The 16871-nt window shown below is 47.1% G+C and overlaps 1 protein-coding gene across 1 annotated transcript in view; it reads right to left on the minus strand.

Annotated features, from left to right (window-relative positions):
• The window catches only part of gch2 (GTP cyclohydrolase 2), a 64592-nt gene that overhangs the window by 23415 nt on the left and 24306 nt on the right, over positions 1-16871 (minus strand). The window contains exons 2-3 of the mRNA XM_070888690.1: positions 13996-14105; positions 13563-13618 (exon numbers count right to left, since the gene is read on the minus strand). Coding sequence (XP_070744791.1) covers positions 13563-13618; positions 13996-14105 — 166 coding nt within the window. The remainder of the gene's footprint in view (positions 1-13562; positions 13619-13995; positions 14106-16871) is intronic.

The following is a 16871-nucleotide window of genomic DNA, read 5'->3' on the forward strand; positions in this document are numbered from 1 at the left end:
ATCCCACACCAACACCATAAAGCATCCCTGCAATGTCCAAGCCATTCCTTTTACACTTATCACCATTGCGGGGGATACCGTTATGTCTCACCGTTCACTACAACTCACTAAACCACTTCCAAAGGTGCACATTAATCTGTCCAATAACGCAAAGTGTTGAAAATAAAGGTTTCAATGTTTGACAGCATATTAACAGAAACTTTATTTGAACATTGCAAACCCAAGTGGCTACCCTTGTGTGTTGTTAGTTGGTATGTGTACGCTAGGATGAGGGTGAGCGTGAGGGGTGGCTAGTGAGATTGGGATGTGATAATGTTGATAGAGAGGGATGGGTTAAGGTGCAAAGTAGGTTGGTGTGAGAACGGATGTGCAGGAGTAGAGTAGGGAAGGCAGAGTGATGGGGATGTGATGAGAGACACAGCAGGATGAGTTTGAGTGTAGCTTTGTACTAGCATTTCATGATCTACTGAGATCATTGAAATGTTTGCGGCACTGCACTCAGGTACTCCTGACCACATCCCTGCTTGTGCCCTCCTCTGCAATGTGCAACCAGGCTGTGTTGATCTCCTGGGGAGATCTCTCACGCCCATGTGAAGGAAAGAGGACATCCCTGTGTGCTGTGACTCCCTCCATAATCATCTGGAGGGAATCATGGGCGAGCCGTGGTGCAGCCCTGCCCCTCTGTGCAGTGCCTGTCAGTGTTTGCAGCTCAATGCTGTAGAATACTGACAGCACAAATGTCAAAATAAAGTTGGCCATGGAGTCTTTAAAGGAAAGCGGCTGATAACTCGTCATCGAATGATGTCACCAGACCCGCTTCCTCTAATTGGCTGGGAAACACACTGGACGGGCTTGCCAAGTCCCATCAAGGTAAATTCATTTCAGACAGCGGGATGGTGCCAGCAGCAGGGTCGGGATCCGCCATTGTTCATAAAATTGTGGCCTTTGTGACATGCATAATGTGTTCAACTCCTTGGTATTGTAAAATACCGGCTTATCTTCCCGTGGCAGATTTTATCAGGCTGTTAAACCTTTTCCACATATGTTCTCACATTTTTTGGCTGTTGGACACAGCATAGTCCCTGTCCTCACGTCACCTTATGCCAAGGAGAGTGGATGGAGCTCCTGTGGGAACGGTGTCCCGACTTCCAGACAGGGCAACCCTCCTTTGATAAACTTTGTGCACAAGCACCTCCAAAGCAACATTTGAAAATGGTGTTGGCCTGCATTCTTAGCCAGTCATTTTCAGATTGGTGTACAACAAGAATGAAGGAATTCAGCTTGCAGCTTCAGCTTTCATAATCTGTATAGCTGTATGCTATTTCCCACGCACTGCTGACAATAAACTCTTACTGGTAGGCCCCATCTGGACTAGGTAGTCACTAGGCATACTTAATGAGCTATCCTTGCAAAATGCAGCAGGTTGACTTCAGGAAGCCCTTCACGCCAAGACTGAAAAATAAGCCCGTAGAAATTTACAGTTAAACTATGATCTATGTACTGTAACAGCTGACCTTGATTTTCTGCTTTTAGTTCCACATTTCTGAAGTTTATTGACCCTAATAACTTTGTTAACTGGACAAAAATTTGTTTGGCTTGTCGTGTGTATTGCATTGTATAACATGTAAACACTAAACCTGTATACTTGCATTGGAGGCAGTTGAGAGAAGGTTCACGAGGTTGGTTCCTGAGATGAAGGGGTTGACTTATGAAGAAAGGTTGAGCAGGTTGGGCCTATACTCATTGGAGTTCAGAAGAATGAGAGGTGATTTTATTGAGTCGTATAAGATACTGAGGGGGCTCGACAAAGTAGATGCAGAGAGGATGTTTTCCCTCGTGGGGGAATCTAGAACTAGGGGGCATAGTCGCAGAATAAGGAGTCACCCATTTAGAAGTGAGATGAGGAGGAATTTCTTCTCTCAGAGGGTTGTTAATCTGTGGAATTCTTTGCCCCAGAGAGCTGTGGAGGCTGGGTCATTGAATATATTTAAGGTGGAGATAGACATAGTTGTGAATAATAAGAGAGTGAAGGGTTATGGAGAGCGGGCAGGGAAGTGGAGTTGAGGCCAAGATCAGATCAGCCTTGATCTTATTGAATGGTGGAGCAGGCTCGAGGGGCCAAATGGCCTATTTCTTACGTTCTTATGTAGCTTGCTTTGCAACAAATTACAAAATAGAAGTACTATCATATATCAATTAGTATTATTTTATTTTATGACATGATGATACAGCTTGTTGGACCACCAATTGCTAGTATCAGGGCGGTAGGAGACGGGGGGGAGGGGGAAGGCAGGTTTCATCCCTCTGCTTAGTTGGTGATCCCAGCTATTGCACTGTGGGCATATAGCAGGCAGAGACCAAGACCTCCCCACTGGCATGAAAGGAAAGTCAGGGGGAGAAATAACACCCGACTGTTCTCACATGCCTCCTAGATATTGGACTGCAATCATTGAAGAGCTGGGTTCAGGCAATCTGGACAATCTTTTTATATCCAGGAATGTGCATGAGCAGAAAGGAAAGCAAGGCAACAAAAAATGTCAGTCAGTCATAGGCAGTCCCTCGGAATCGAGGAAGACTTCCTCGACTTGCTTCCACTCTTAGCATGAGTTGTTAGGTGACTGTACAGTCCAATACGAGAACCACAGTCTCTGTCACAGGTGGGACAGACAGTGGTTGAGGGAAAGGGTGGGTGGGACTGGTTTGCTGCACGCTCCTTCCGCTGCCTGCGCTTGATTTCTGCATGCTCTCGGTGACGAGACTAGAGGAGCTCAGCGTCCTCCCGGATGCACTTCCTCCACTTAGGGCGGTCTTTGGCCAGGGACTCCCAGGTGTCGGTGGGAATGTCATACTTTATCAGGGAGGCTTTGAGGGTGTTCTTGTAACATTTCCTCTGCCCACCTGGGCCCGCTTGCCGTGGACGAGTTCCGAGTAGAACGCTTGCTTTGGGAGTCTCGTGTTTGGCATGCGAACTATGTGGCCTGCCCAGCGGAGCTGATCAAATGTGGTCAGTGCTTCAATGCTGGGGATGTTGGCCTGGACGAGGACGCTAATGTTGGTGCATCTGTCCTCCCAGGGGATTTGTAGGATCTTGAGGAGACATCATTGGTGGTCTTTCTTCAGCGACTTGAGGTGTCTACTGTACATGGTCCACGTCTCTGAGCCATACAGGAGGGCAGGTATTACTACGGCCCTGCAGACCATGAGCTTGGTGACAGTTTTGAGGGCCTGGTCTTCAAATACTCTTTTCTTCAGGCGGCCGAAGGCTGCACTAGCGCACTGGAGGCGGTGTTGAATCTCGTAGTCAATGCCTGCTCTTGTTAATAGGAGGCTGCCGAGATAAGGGAAGTGGTCCACGTTGTCCAGGGCCACACCGTGGATTTTGATGTCTGGGGAGCAGGGCTGTGCGGTGAGGACAGGCTGGTGGAGGACCTTTTTCTTACTGATGTTTAGCATAAGGCCCATGCTTTCATACGCCTCAGTAAATACATCGACTAAGTCCTGGAGTTCAGCCTCTGTGTGTGCACAGACGCAGTGTCATCCGCGTACTGTAGCTCGACGACAGAGGTTGGAGTGGTCTTGGACCTGGCCTGGAGACGGCGAAGGTTGAACAGCTTCTCACTGGTTCTGTAGTTTAGTTGCACTCCACAGGGCAACAAGGCCCTCAAAAAAAACGAACAAGATTGTGGGATAAATTTCCATCTTCACCGTGTGAAATTTCTGCTGGAGTTCCCCCAAGCTACTTCTATAAAGTTGCCAGGAGATCACCAGAATCGCCTGGAGAAATGTTGTAAATGGCCATTTATGCCATTTATGCAGGGTTTCTGCTGAAGTTCTGGGATTCTGCTGAGACTGGGAGAACTCTGGAAATTCTACCTGCGGTTTTCTGGCTCAGGATTCATCGGACATACATGACAGGCCCCCAACGGGATTCCTACTGTAATGTATATACCTGTGAGTATGCTCATGGGTTTGTAGAGCTGTTGCATTGTGAGTGGCTTAGCCAGTCACGTGATGGTCACAAGACTCAATAAAACCCCAGTCAGTTGGGTCTAGGTCATCCATGATGAGGTATGCGGTTGTGAGCATGGTGGATGAACTGGTAATGTGCAGTGTGATTGTTAAACCTTTGTTAATAAACCAACTGATTCTCAATAGCAATGTATTGCTATGAATGCTTAAGCAAAGAACCCATGAAGCAAATACATTACATCTTTTACCAGGAGGGAGCCGCCAGTGCCTGGTGCAAAGTCACGGTGGTGCTGCAGTGGCACCCGAAGAGCACAGTTAAAAAGGCAGAAACACCCGTAGGATCGGCAGCCTAGTGATCCTACAAAGCAAGTTCACGTAATTCTAGCAACTTCCTTCACAAAATGTGATGTGCTGCGAATTGGGTGTGCAGGCTCCACCACAACGCTAAACAATATATACTTTCATTAGGAGCAGTCCTGTAGCAACAGCACTCATGCCAGGCATTCGAAATAAAGTAAATGAGTTGACGGCACAAATCATTACAGATGGGTATGATTTGGTGGCCATTACAGAAACGTGGTTGCAGGGTGGCCAAGACTGGGAATTAAACATACAGGGGTATCTGACAATTCGGAAAGATAGACAAGAAGGGAAAGGAGGTGGGGTAGCTCTGTTAATAAAGGATGACATCAGGGCAGTTGTGAGAGACGATATTGGCTCGATTGAACAAAATGTTGAATCACTGTGGGTGGAGATTAGAGATAGTAAGGGGAAAAAGTCACTGGTGGGCATAGTTTATAGGCCCCCAAATAATAACATCGCGGTGGGGCGGGCAATAATCAAGGGAATAATGGAGGCATGTGAAAAAGGAACGGCAGAAATCATGGGGGATTTTAACCTACATATCGATTGGTCAAATCAAATCGCATGGGGTAGCCTTGAGGAGGAATTCATAGAATGCATAAGGGATTGTTTCTTAGAACAGTATGTTACAGAACCTACAAGGGAGCAAGCTATCTTAGATCTGGTCCTGTGTAATGAGACAGGAATAATAAACGATCTCCTAGTAAGAGATCCTTTCGGAATGAGTGATCACAGTATGGTTGAATTTGTAATACAGATTGAGGGTGAGGAAGTAGTGTCTCAAACGAGTGTACTATGCTTAAACAAAGGGGACTACAGTGGGATGAGGGCAAAGTTGGCTAAAATAGACTGGAAACACAGACTAAACGGTGGCACAATTGAGCAACAGTGGAGGACTTTTAAGGAGCTCTTTCATAGTGCTCAACAAAAATATATTCCAGTGAAAAAGAAGGGCAGTAAGAGAAGGAATAACCAGCTGTGGATAACCAAGGAGATAAGGGAGAGTATCAAATTAAAAACCAATGCGTATAAGGTGGCCAAGGTTAGTGGGAAACTAGAAGATTGGGAAAATTTTAAACGACAGCAAAGAATGACTAAGAAAGCAATAAAAAAAGGAAAGATAGATTACGAAAGTAAACTTGCGCAAAACATAAAAACAGATAGTAAAAGCTTTTACCGATATATAAAACGGAAAAGAGTGACTAAAGTAAATGTTGGTCCCTTAGAAAATGAGAAGGGGGATTTAATAATGGGAAATGTGGAAATGGCTGAGACCTTAAACAATTATTTTGCTTCGGTCTTCACAATGGAAGACACAAAAACCATGCCAAAAATTGCTGGTCATGGGAATGTGGGAAGGGAGGACCTTGAGATAATCACTATCACTAGGGGGGTAGTGCTGGATAGGCTAATGGGACTCAAGGTAGACAAGTCCCCTGGTCCGGATGAAATGCATCCCAGGGTATTAAAAGAGATGGCAGTAGTTATAGCAGATGCATTCGTTATAATCTACCAAAATTCTCTGGACTCTGGGGAGGTACCAGCGGATTGGAAAGCAGCTAATGTAACGCCTCTGTTTAAAAAAGGGGGCAGACAAAAGGCAAGTAACTATAGGCCAGTTAGTTTAACATCTGTAGTGTGGAAAATGCTTGAAGCTATCATTAAGGAAGAAATAGCGGGACATCTAGATAGGAATAGTGCAATCAAGCAGACGCAACATGGATTCATGAAGGGGAAATCATGTTTAACTAATTTACTGGAATTCTTTGAGGATATACGAGCATGGTGGATAGAGGTGTACCGATGGATGTGGTGTATTTAGATTTCCAAAAGGTATTCGATAAGGTGCCACACAAAAGATTACTGTAGAAGATAAAGGTACGCGGAGTCAGAGGAAATGTATTAGCATGGATCGAGAATAGGCTGGCGAACAGAAAGCAGAGAGTCGGGATAAATGGGTCCTTTTTGGGTTGGAAATCGGTGGTTAGTAGTGTGCCACAGGGATCGGTGCTGGGACCACAACTGTTTACAATATACATAGGTGACCTGGTAGAGGGGACAGAGTGTCGTGTAACAAAATTTGCAGATGACACAAAGATTAGTGGGAAAGCGGGTTGTGTAGAGGACACAGAGAGGCTGCAAAGAAATTTTGATAGGTTAAGCGAATGGTCTAAGGTTTGGCAGATGGAATACAATGTCGGAAAATGTGAGGTCATCCACCTTGGAAAAAAAAACAGTAAAAGGGAATATTATTTGAATGGGGATAAATTACAACATGCTGCGGTGCAGAGGGACCTGGGGGTCCTTGTGCATGAATCCCAAAAGGTTAGTTTGCAGGTGCAGCAGGTAATCAGGAAGGCGAATGAAATGTTGGCCTTCATTGTGAGAGGGATGGAGTACAAAAGCAGGGAGGTCCTGCTGCAACTGTATAGGGCATTAGTGAGGCAGCACCTGGAGTACTGCGTGCAGTTTTGGTCACCTTACTTAAGGAAGGATATACTAGCTTTGGAGGGGGTACAGAGACGATTCACGAGGCTGATTCCGGAGATGAGAGGATTACCTTATGATGATAGATTGAGCAGACTGGGTCTTTACTCGTTGGAGTTCAGAAGGATGAGGGGTGATCTTATAGAAACATTTAAAATAATGAAAGGGATAGACAAGATAGAGGCAGAGAGGTTGTTTCCACTGGTCGGGGAGACTAGAACTAGGGGGCACAGCCTCAAAATACGGGGGAGCCAATTTAAAACCGAGTTGAGAAGGAATTTCTTCTCCCAGAGGGTTGTGAATCTATGGAATTCTCTGCCCATGAAAGCAGTTGAGGCTAGCTCATTGAATGTATTCAAATCACAGATCGATAGATTTTTAACCAATAAGGGAATTAAGGGTTACGGGGAGCGGGCGGGTAAGTGGAGCTGAGTCCACGGCCAGATCAGCCATGATCTCACTGAATGGCGGAGCAGGCTCGAGGGGCTACATGGCCTACTCCTGTTCCTAATTCTTATGTTCTTATGTTCTTATGTTCTATGGGTGTAGGCAACAGATTTTGAATCATGCAATTGCAAAGCTAACCCCTTCCTACACCCGCTGGGATGTGCAATTCTAGAGGGATGCAGAAGTCACCCCCTCCTCAAAACGTAAATGAACAGCCATTCTTCCCTCTTCTTGGAGATGCTCCTTTTCCCAGAGGCCCACTTCTTCCTGCACAGAAGTCTGCTCCTTCACAGAAACAGTCTAAATTCTCTTTTCTTGGAAAATGTTGAACCTTTACATTAAAAATGGTGCATTCCGACTAATTCCAAAAACACCACTTAAATGATTATCAATCTAAAATAGTTCATATAAAAGTGACATAAGGGTTTTGTCTGCATTCAATAGAACACCCAATTCATCACTACCACAAGTCTGCAAGAACATTCATTCGTCCCTCTTTTTAGAAGCATGCCTCTCTCTTTCACAGATGTAGGGCTCAATTTTCCCCAAAGCCGTTTTTGGCGTACTTGAAGAGTTACGCCCGTTTTTTGGGGAAAATTGTGGCAAAAAAAAACTATGGCAAAAAAAAAATTATCCAACTTTCCCCGTTTCAATTGTTGATTTTGGTGCCTCGTAGCCTGTCCTTTAGCTTTGGGGATGGAGTCTAAGATCCGCGCCAAAAAGATCTGTTTGTCAGGGTAACCAGGGACACACTGCACGCTAAGGCTGGAAAGTGAAACATACAACACATTCTGGCTAGCTCACAGCAACGTGCACAAGTACCTTGCACATTGCAGCAGCTTAATAGCATTAAATTATTAAAGAGTTTATGCCAAAAGTCTATCCCTCCCTCCCCCCAGTGCCCGGTGCCGCTCAAAACCCTGGCCGAAAGGCCTCCCTCCTTCAGGTTGCTGCTGCTAGCCCTGGCCAAAAGGCCTCCCACCTCCCGGAGCCGGTTGCCGCTCCCAACTCTGGCCAGAAGGCCTCCTCCCCTCTCCCCTCTCCCCGCCTTCTCTCCTCTCCCCATCACTCCCTCTCTGCTGATGCTGTCCTGGCCGTGGAACTGCATCTGGCGTGCTGATTCTCTTACCTGCGCCGATTTTGTTAATTCCCAGAAGGTTTTTCCAGAGCGGTCACATATGCCATCCTAAGAAAAATTGGAGTAAATCGGAGCTGGCCAAACTTGCTTAAGTGGCCATAATTGGCGTGGGTGGCAGGTTACGTCCCCAATGAGGTAAAAAAAAACAGAGCCTAAAAAAATCCTACCGAAGTGAATTACGCGAGCACAGAAACTTTGGAGAAACTTGGAGATTTGAATTTACTCCAAAAAAAAGGTGCATGCCAAAAAAACGGCGCAGATAATGGGGGAAATTGAACCCTTAGTTTTCCCCTTCCCCGTTAACAGAAAAAGTCATTTCCACTAACGCCTCCAATTCACAGAGGTAATTTCTCCTCTAGCTTTCCCCCAGCTCACCCACCCCAATAATTCATGGAGAGGCAATCTCTCTCTCGCTCTCTCTTTGATGCTCTTCTCATTGCTGCTTTGTTTCAGGAGTGGATCTGTGCAGAAATTCCTGATCAGGCAAAAACTATCAAGAGACCTGGAATACCGACTTGCAGTGTGGGGAAGGCAGTTCTGTCCTGTAGCAAAGCAACAGAGTCAGGTACATATTTCAGCTGGGAGGACCATTTGAATGACATTTTCAGTATGTATGATTGTGCATAAGTAGTGAGCCTACAGGTTTCTGCCCCTTTCTTATCATACAGCAGCCTCCAGCAAAGTTGTAGCTGATGTTCCATTCCACTGTACCTCTGAATTTCCATGCTTTTGTTTTTAAATGATAAGAAAATAATACAAGAAAACATGGAATGATAAAACCTTATGGGGCTGAAATTCATCACACTACCGCCCACTACCGGTGAGCTACCGCCCAAAAATCCCAGTTTGGTAAAAAAAAAATCACCTACAGCTGACCTACCGCTCAACTACCGCCCGGCGGTAAATTCATCAGAGAAGTACCGCTGGCGCTAGCCCATGGGAAAATCCCCCAAAACACCAGTTTCATCACTAAGATCGGCTAAGCTCCATTTACTGCACACCAGAAAGACTGTTCTGAAAAAGGTGGTCTTACTTTGATCTTAGCCAATTTTCATATAAGGCAGTCAATTTTGTAGTAAGATTCCACAAACAGCAAGTGAGATAAATGACTAGTTAATCTGTTTTAAGTGGTGATGTTTGAGGGAGGAAAGACAACATATTTGACAATGCAGCTCCCTTAATACAGCACTGAAGTGTCACCTGAGATTATATGCTGGAATGGGGTTTGAAACCATAACCTTACCTACGCAGCATATTTAACATTAATTTAAAGAAGTGAAACTGCATTTAACTAGATAAAGTTACTACTTAGGCAACAGCTTATCCACACTGAATTTGGATTATTTGCATTTAATGTAAATGTTCCAATTAGTATTTCTCCCTTTAAAATATGATGGCCTTCAGCTCGTGACTTCATACTGGCATGCAGGCAACTCTTATTGAATTTCTCTCATGAGAAAGATTCACTTAATCATGTTATAATGGGCCGAAGTTTCGGGCCGCGCCTAGAACGGCGCAGCCCCGAACTGGACGCCCATTTTTCGCGCCACAAAGTGCGCCTAAAAAAAACTTACAGATTCTCTGGCTCCCTATAGGTCCTCTGGAGCTGGGCGCAGCGCAGCACGAGCTGTGGGAGGGCGGAGCTAGATCCCTGCGCTGAAAACAGTGCCGGGACCTCTGCACATGCGCGCTACAGTGGGCGCGCATGTGCAGTAGCTCCAGGCGCCCAAAACTGTCCAAATGGCCTCACTGGGGCTGCATGCATAAGGCTGCCTTGCACGCCCAGCTCCTGCTTCCTCCCGACCCGACTCGACTCCCGCTCCCCGCCACCCCCTCCCCCCCGCCGATACCCCCAGACCGGACCCGACACCGACACCGACCCGACTCCCGCTCCCCCCCGCCCTCCGCCCCCGGACCGGACTGGACCGGACCTGCGCTCTCCCCCCCACCCCCCCACCCGACCTGACCTCCCTCCCCACCCCCCCCTGACCCGAACCGACCTCCCTCCGCCCCCCCAACCCGACCCGCGCTCCCGACCCCGACCCGCGCTCCCCCCGACCCGACTCGCGCTCCCAACCCCGGACCCCGGACCCGATCCGACCCAACGCTACCTACCTGTAAATCTGGTGCTGGGGACGGGCCCTGCCCGAAGTCTTGGGCCCAGCCGGGCCCGGCCCGTTCAGCCTCCCTCCCCCTTCTCCTTCCCCCCCTTCTTCTTCCCCCCCTTCTCCTTCCCCCCTTCTCCCCCCTTCTCTTTCCCCTTCTCCCCCCTTCTCTTTCCCCTTCTCCTCTTCCCCCCTTTCCCCTTCTCCTCTCCCCCCCTTTCCCCTTCTCCTCCCCCCTTTCCCCTTCTCCTCCCCCTTTCCCCTTCTCCTCCTCCCCTTTCCCCCTTCTCCTCCTCCCCCCTCCCCCTTCTCCCCCATCCCTCCCTCTCCCGCTACCTCCCTCCTCCCCCTCCCCTCGCTGTCAGAAACACAGACACTGGCAGACAGAGAGTGAGAGACACAGACAGACAGACAGACAGAGAGATAGAGACACTGACAGAGACACACATTTGGGGGGGGGGGCATCCCAGCACGCTGTTGGAGGGCTCCTGGTGCTGCAGTCGGTAAGTAGAAAATGTTTTATTTATTGATTTAAAAAAATATATATTTTTTATAAATTTTTTTGATTGATTTATTGGTTGATTTATTGATGTTTTTATCATTTATTATTGATGATGGCTCTTTATTTGTAAAACTGAAGTGTTTAATGTTTGTAAACTTCCCTTTAATCCCCCTCCCCCCCATTCCCTACGCCTGATTTGTAACCTATGCCTGATTTTCTAAAGTGTAGACAAGGTTTTTTCAAGCGTACAAAAATCTTCACTTACTCCATTCTAAGTTAGTTTGGAGTAAGTTTTCACTGCCGAAACTTTGAAAACAGGCGTAAGAATTTTTTTTTCAAAAGCGGGCGTGTCCGGCCACTTGGCCGGACACGCCCGCTTTTGAAAAAAAAATTCTGTTCCAAAGTGAAACTGTTCTAACTGACTAGAACGGGAGCAAACTAAATGCAGAGAATTTGAATTTCTAAGATACTCCGTTCTACACCAGTTGCTCCAAAAAATCAGGAGCAACTGAGGCCGAAACTTGGGCTCATAATGTTTACAAATGTATGATGTTTACAGCTGCTAGTGAAGAAATCAAGAGCACCCTTTGAGTAGCTTACCATTTGTTTTTGTACACTCTCTAATAACATCCCATACAGTGCCTTAGAGCACATCTATTCCATGTATGTTAACAAACTTTACTGTTTTTCCTGGCTGTGCTCTATGTATTGAATTTCTGGATAATGATCTGTGAATTGAAGGGAATTGACTGAATTTACGTCCACCAATAATTTAAGTAGTATATTCACCTTTCTTTTATATTCCACTGCAATAGTGGGGTGAAAGACCAAGCACTAGAGCATTGGCAGAGTTGCATCTGCTGCTGTGATGTGAAATGCCAGTTTTATTTAATGGATTGCAATAAGGCAAGGGGGCACTACAATTCACTTTCTAACAATCGTATTCTAATGCATTAAAGTAACAAAGGAGTTAGTGTGTGAGACCAACACCATTAACGGGGCTGTGTGGCTGGATTGATTTAGTTCAAATTGACTCTGTAGTTAGAGGAAGCTATCATCTCATGACCCTCTGCAGCACTTCAAATTCATACATCAGATGTGAAGCTCTTTGGGCTGTCCTGAGGATGTACAAGGCATTATATAAATATAGATCCTTCAAATGAATCCTTGTCGAGGTGGAAGTCACTCCCGAGCTTCTCTACGCACGTGTGGCTGACCACTCAGCCCCAATCGCGGGAAAAGTGAGTTCGGCATTGAAAAAAAAATCCCAAATCTCGCGCATGCGCAGCACACGACCTCCGATCTTTCCCGAGTCGAGAGGTCTGCACCTACCGCCGACTCCCGCCACCGCCTGCTCCCGCTGAGAAAGCCGGGATGAATCTCCCGCCCAATTGGCCCTAGCGGTACCGGGTGGTAAAAATGCAAGGACTGCCCAGTTACTGCCGAGAAACGGGCGGGAGCGGCAGTTGATAAATTTCGGGGCCATTAACCTTTCAAACCCACTCAGTTCACAGACTGTGTACAGTCTACTTTATCAAAGACAGCCAATTAATTTATCACAAAAACAGCTAATTTGTATATTCATGTCCACTTAGTTGTGTGAGAGTTCTTTCTCTAAAATGAACAACCGAAAAAATGCCTGAATATACTGAATGATGATTTTATATGTTTGAATTTTTGTTGCACCTCTTCAGAAATTTATATTAGAAATGATAGTGAAAATAAGTCCATGGAGTAGCTTCACGGTGGGTTTGAGAATGACCCTCAAGCCAGTCACGTAAGCTGTGGCCTCCTCTGCCCTGGTGTCCCTCCACTTTCCTCTCATGAGACCCTCCTGGAATCCCCTTCCCTGCACCTGCCTTAATGTCAGGGGGCGGTCAATGGATGCTTGATTTTCCAGAGACCAGTAGTTACTTTCCACCCACATGCCAGACGGGAAGTGGAATGGCAGCATGTTAATCAGGCTTAGGAGTTAAAATGCCTGGCCCGGTTTTCTGCTGCAGTGGGTAAGTTTCTAGCCCAGCTACCAGAGTTAGAAACATAGAAACACAATAAATAGGTGCAGGAGTAGGCCATTCGGCCCTTCGAGCCTGCACCGCCATTCAATGAGTTCATGGCTGAACATGCAACTTCAGTACCCCATTAAAATTGGGCTCCCAAGTATTTCACTAGCTTTATTAATAACAGCTATAGTTTGCCCAGAAATTACACTCAATTCTTTTTTCTTTACCGTCTTTTACACTGCATAGCCTTCATCATGTTGTACTGTGAAGTTATGGTTAAGTGAAATCCACTGGAATTGTCCTGCTCAGCTCCTGCTGATTACAATTATTATGTTTTTGTTCTGCAGTGTGTAATTTGGCCTTCCATTTTAAATTAAGTAACATCTTTAATATTATAAATATTTCACACTTCCTGGTGCAATTTGTGTCACCTTACACTTATTTGTTTGTGCACATTGATAGCCATAAGCTGTTCCTTAACTTAACTATCTTTATACATGTTAAAAAAAGCCTAAACTTGTGAAAAATGTGTTTTACACTTTACATACCTTGCTAGTTTGCTTAGTCCAACTACCTTTTTATTCGGTATGTAACCTATGTGTACCTGCAAGTAAGAAATAAATATGGTAAGAATAAAAACCAACTCCATGTTAATTTGCCCTCAACTAACCTAAAACACATTTCTGATGTGCTAGTGATAGAATTAGATCTGTAAAAGTTTTCACGTTATTAGGATATTGAATGAATGTCCGACCAGAAACAGGGCTGGAATTAGAATGCACATAGTTTTTAATCAGGAAAGTGCATAAATATTTGAAAAAGAAAATGTAAAAGGAAACGGGGAAAGGCAGGGAAATGGGACTAAGTGGATATCTCTTTCAGAGAGCCAACAGTGCAATGGGTCAATTATCTTCCTTCTGTGCTAAATAGTATGATTCTATGTACTACTTTATACATAGATGTTTTAGATTATATACTAACCTTGCCAAAAAATGGAACTAAATGATGCTCACAAAGTGAAAACAAATCGATGTCTTTCACAATAACTACTTCATCGTGGTCCTCATCAAAGACAGCATCATTCAGAACGTCTGAAAAAGACATAAAAAAAGATTTGTACAGGAGAGATGCGGAAACTACACTAAGGTAGTAATTTATTCCTAGTTTCTTTATGGTTATAATGGATTTTATGTTATCTACTAAGAAATTAAATCAACTTTTATACGGGTGAAATTTTATATTGAACATGAAATGCGAATATAAAGGAGTATAAATTCCAGTTTGACGAGTCTAACAACCTTATTAAACATTTCTCAATAATAAAGACACTTATATAAGGTCATATTCTGAACAAGATTAGAACTTGCGAACAAACATCAATTGACTAATACTTTGCAAAAACAAACATTGTATTTTCGAGGCACCAAGCCAAATGATCAGAAAATGAACTGAATACAAAGTACATTTTTAAGAGTATGTGTCGCTGTCAGTGTCTCTGTCTCTCTGTCTGTCTGTGTGTGCGTCTCTCACTCTCTGTCTGTCAGTGTCTGTGTTTCTGACAGCGAGGGGAGGGGGGTGGACGGGGATGGGGGGGGAGGGGGGTAGAGGGGGAGGGGTAGGGGGGGTAGAGGGGGAGGAGAGGGGATGGGGGAGATGGAGGAGGGGGGGAGAAGGAGGAGAGGGGGGAGAAGAAGGAGGGGGGTGAAGGAGAGGGGAGGGAGGGGGGGGGAGAAGGAGAGGGGAGGGAGGGAGAGGAGGGAGGAAGGGAGAAGGAGGCTGAACGGGCCGGGCCCAAGACTTCAGCACCGGATTCACAGGTAGGTGGCGTCGGGTCCCAGGTCCGGGTGGGGGACGGGAGTGTGGGTCGGTGGGGGGTCGGTGGGGGGAGGTCGCCGAGGTCGGGTTGCCGGTGGGGGGGGTCGCAGAGGTCGGGTCGCAGAGGGCGGGGGGGTCGCGGAGGTGGGGTCGCCGGGGGGAGGGTCGCGGAGGTCGGGTCGCCGGAGTTGGGGGGTCGGGTCGCCAAGGGGGGGAGCAGAGGTTGGGTCGCCGGCGGGGGGGGGTGGGGAGCGGAGGTCGGGTAGCCCAGGAGGGGGGAGAAGCAGAGGTCGGGTTGCCGGGGGGAGGGGAAGCGGAGGTCGGGTCGCCGGGGCGGGTGGGGAGAGGGGAGGTCGGGTCGCCGGTGGGGGGTGGTGGCGGGGGAGCGGAGGTCGGGTTGCGGGGGCGGGGGGGAGGGGGGTGGGGAGAGGGGAGGTCGGGTCCGGGGGGGGGGGGCGGGGTGGTTGGGTCGGGGTCCAGTCCGGGGGAGGGAGCTTGAGGCAAGTCCGGTCGGGTCCGGTCGGGAGGAAGCAGGAGCTGGGCGTGGGACTTGAGCCTTATCGACACAGCCCCAGTGAGGCCATTCGGTCAGGGCTATGGGCTGCGTGTTTCGGGCCCCTCCCACACAGTTTTGGGTGCCTGGAGCTACTGCACATGCGCGCCCACTGTAGCGTGCATGTGCAGAGGTCCCGGCACTGTTTCCAGCGCAGGGACCTGGCTCCGCCCCCCACAGCTCATGCTGCGCCACGCCGAGGGCCAGAGGACCTGCAGGGAGCCGGAGAATACGTGAGTTTTTTTTAGGCGCACTTTGTGGCGCGAAAAACAGGCGTCCAGGTCTGGGCTGCGCCGTTCTAGGAGCGACCCGAAAAGTGGGCCCTATAAAAGGTATAATACACAAAAGTTCAGTCGGACTTGAACTTCTAGCTTTGACCAGTGTAAGCAGATTAGAACTACACACTTACAACTCTCCTTGATGAATTCTCACGTGAATAATTGTTTGTACCAGGAATCTCTTGGTCATTGAATGTAATGTATGTAGGTTGTGTAATATGAATAAAAAGCATTTAACAGACGTCTCCTCTGTAAAGTCCTGTCCCCTCAGTAGAGAGTCACATGAGGCATGTAGTGAAGTCAAGGTCACTCTGAACCTGCACCTTTATTTCACAGCTCTGGAATGCTGCACTTGCCTGAGACCTGTCCTTATATACCTGTCTCTTGCAAGTGCACCACTGGTGGTAAGGTATGCTAGTGGTTACAGGTCATATCTTATTACAGTCATGAATAGCATGTTAGGATACAGTTATATACAATAATGTAAGATACATGACATCACCCTCCCCCAAGGTCTTATTGTCTTTATAGGTTCAGTCTCTCAGGTGGTCTACGCTCTCGCGTGGAGCATCCGAGTTGTGGTTCAGTTGTTTGCCTTGGTGTCTGTTTTTCTTTGGGTGTGGTTGCTGGTATCTCGCCTGGGCTGTCTGTTTCGATTGGTGTGATTGTTGTTGACTCGCCTGGGCTGTCTGTTGGGATTGCCCTTTCCTCAGGTTGTTCCCTCTGTCTGTCCACCAGGTGTGGTGCGAGTTCCACATTGTAGTCTGCCTCTGGTGCCACAGTGTTGTTGGTAAATCTGCTTTTGACTTGGTCTACATGCCTCCAGCAGGTTTTGCCATTGTCCATTTGTACAACCAGTAGCCTGTTTCCTTCCTTGCCCGTTACTGGCCCTGCAAGCCATTTGGGACCCCTGTTATAGTTTAGTACAAACACTTTGTCCCCTATCTCATTCCATCTCCCCCTCGAATTTCTGTCATGGTACTCGGTCAGCTTACGGCGCTTTGCCTCAACGATTTCGTGCATGTCTGGGAGGATGAATGAGAGCCTTGTTTTTAAAGTCCTTTTCATCAACAGTCAGTGAGTGCGGATGAGATCTTTATGCCAGCAGCAGTCGCGACAGGCGATCCTGCAGCGTGGGACCTTGGATTTTAAGCAAGGCTTGTTCAATGATTTGCACTGCTCTCTCCGCCTAGCCGTTGGAGGCCGGCTTG

This window comes from Pristiophorus japonicus, chromosome 9, assembly GCF_044704955.1.
Source record: "Pristiophorus japonicus isolate sPriJap1 chromosome 9, sPriJap1.hap1, whole genome shotgun sequence".
Classification (NCBI taxonomy): domain Eukaryota; kingdom Metazoa; phylum Chordata; class Chondrichthyes; family Pristiophoridae; genus Pristiophorus; species Pristiophorus japonicus.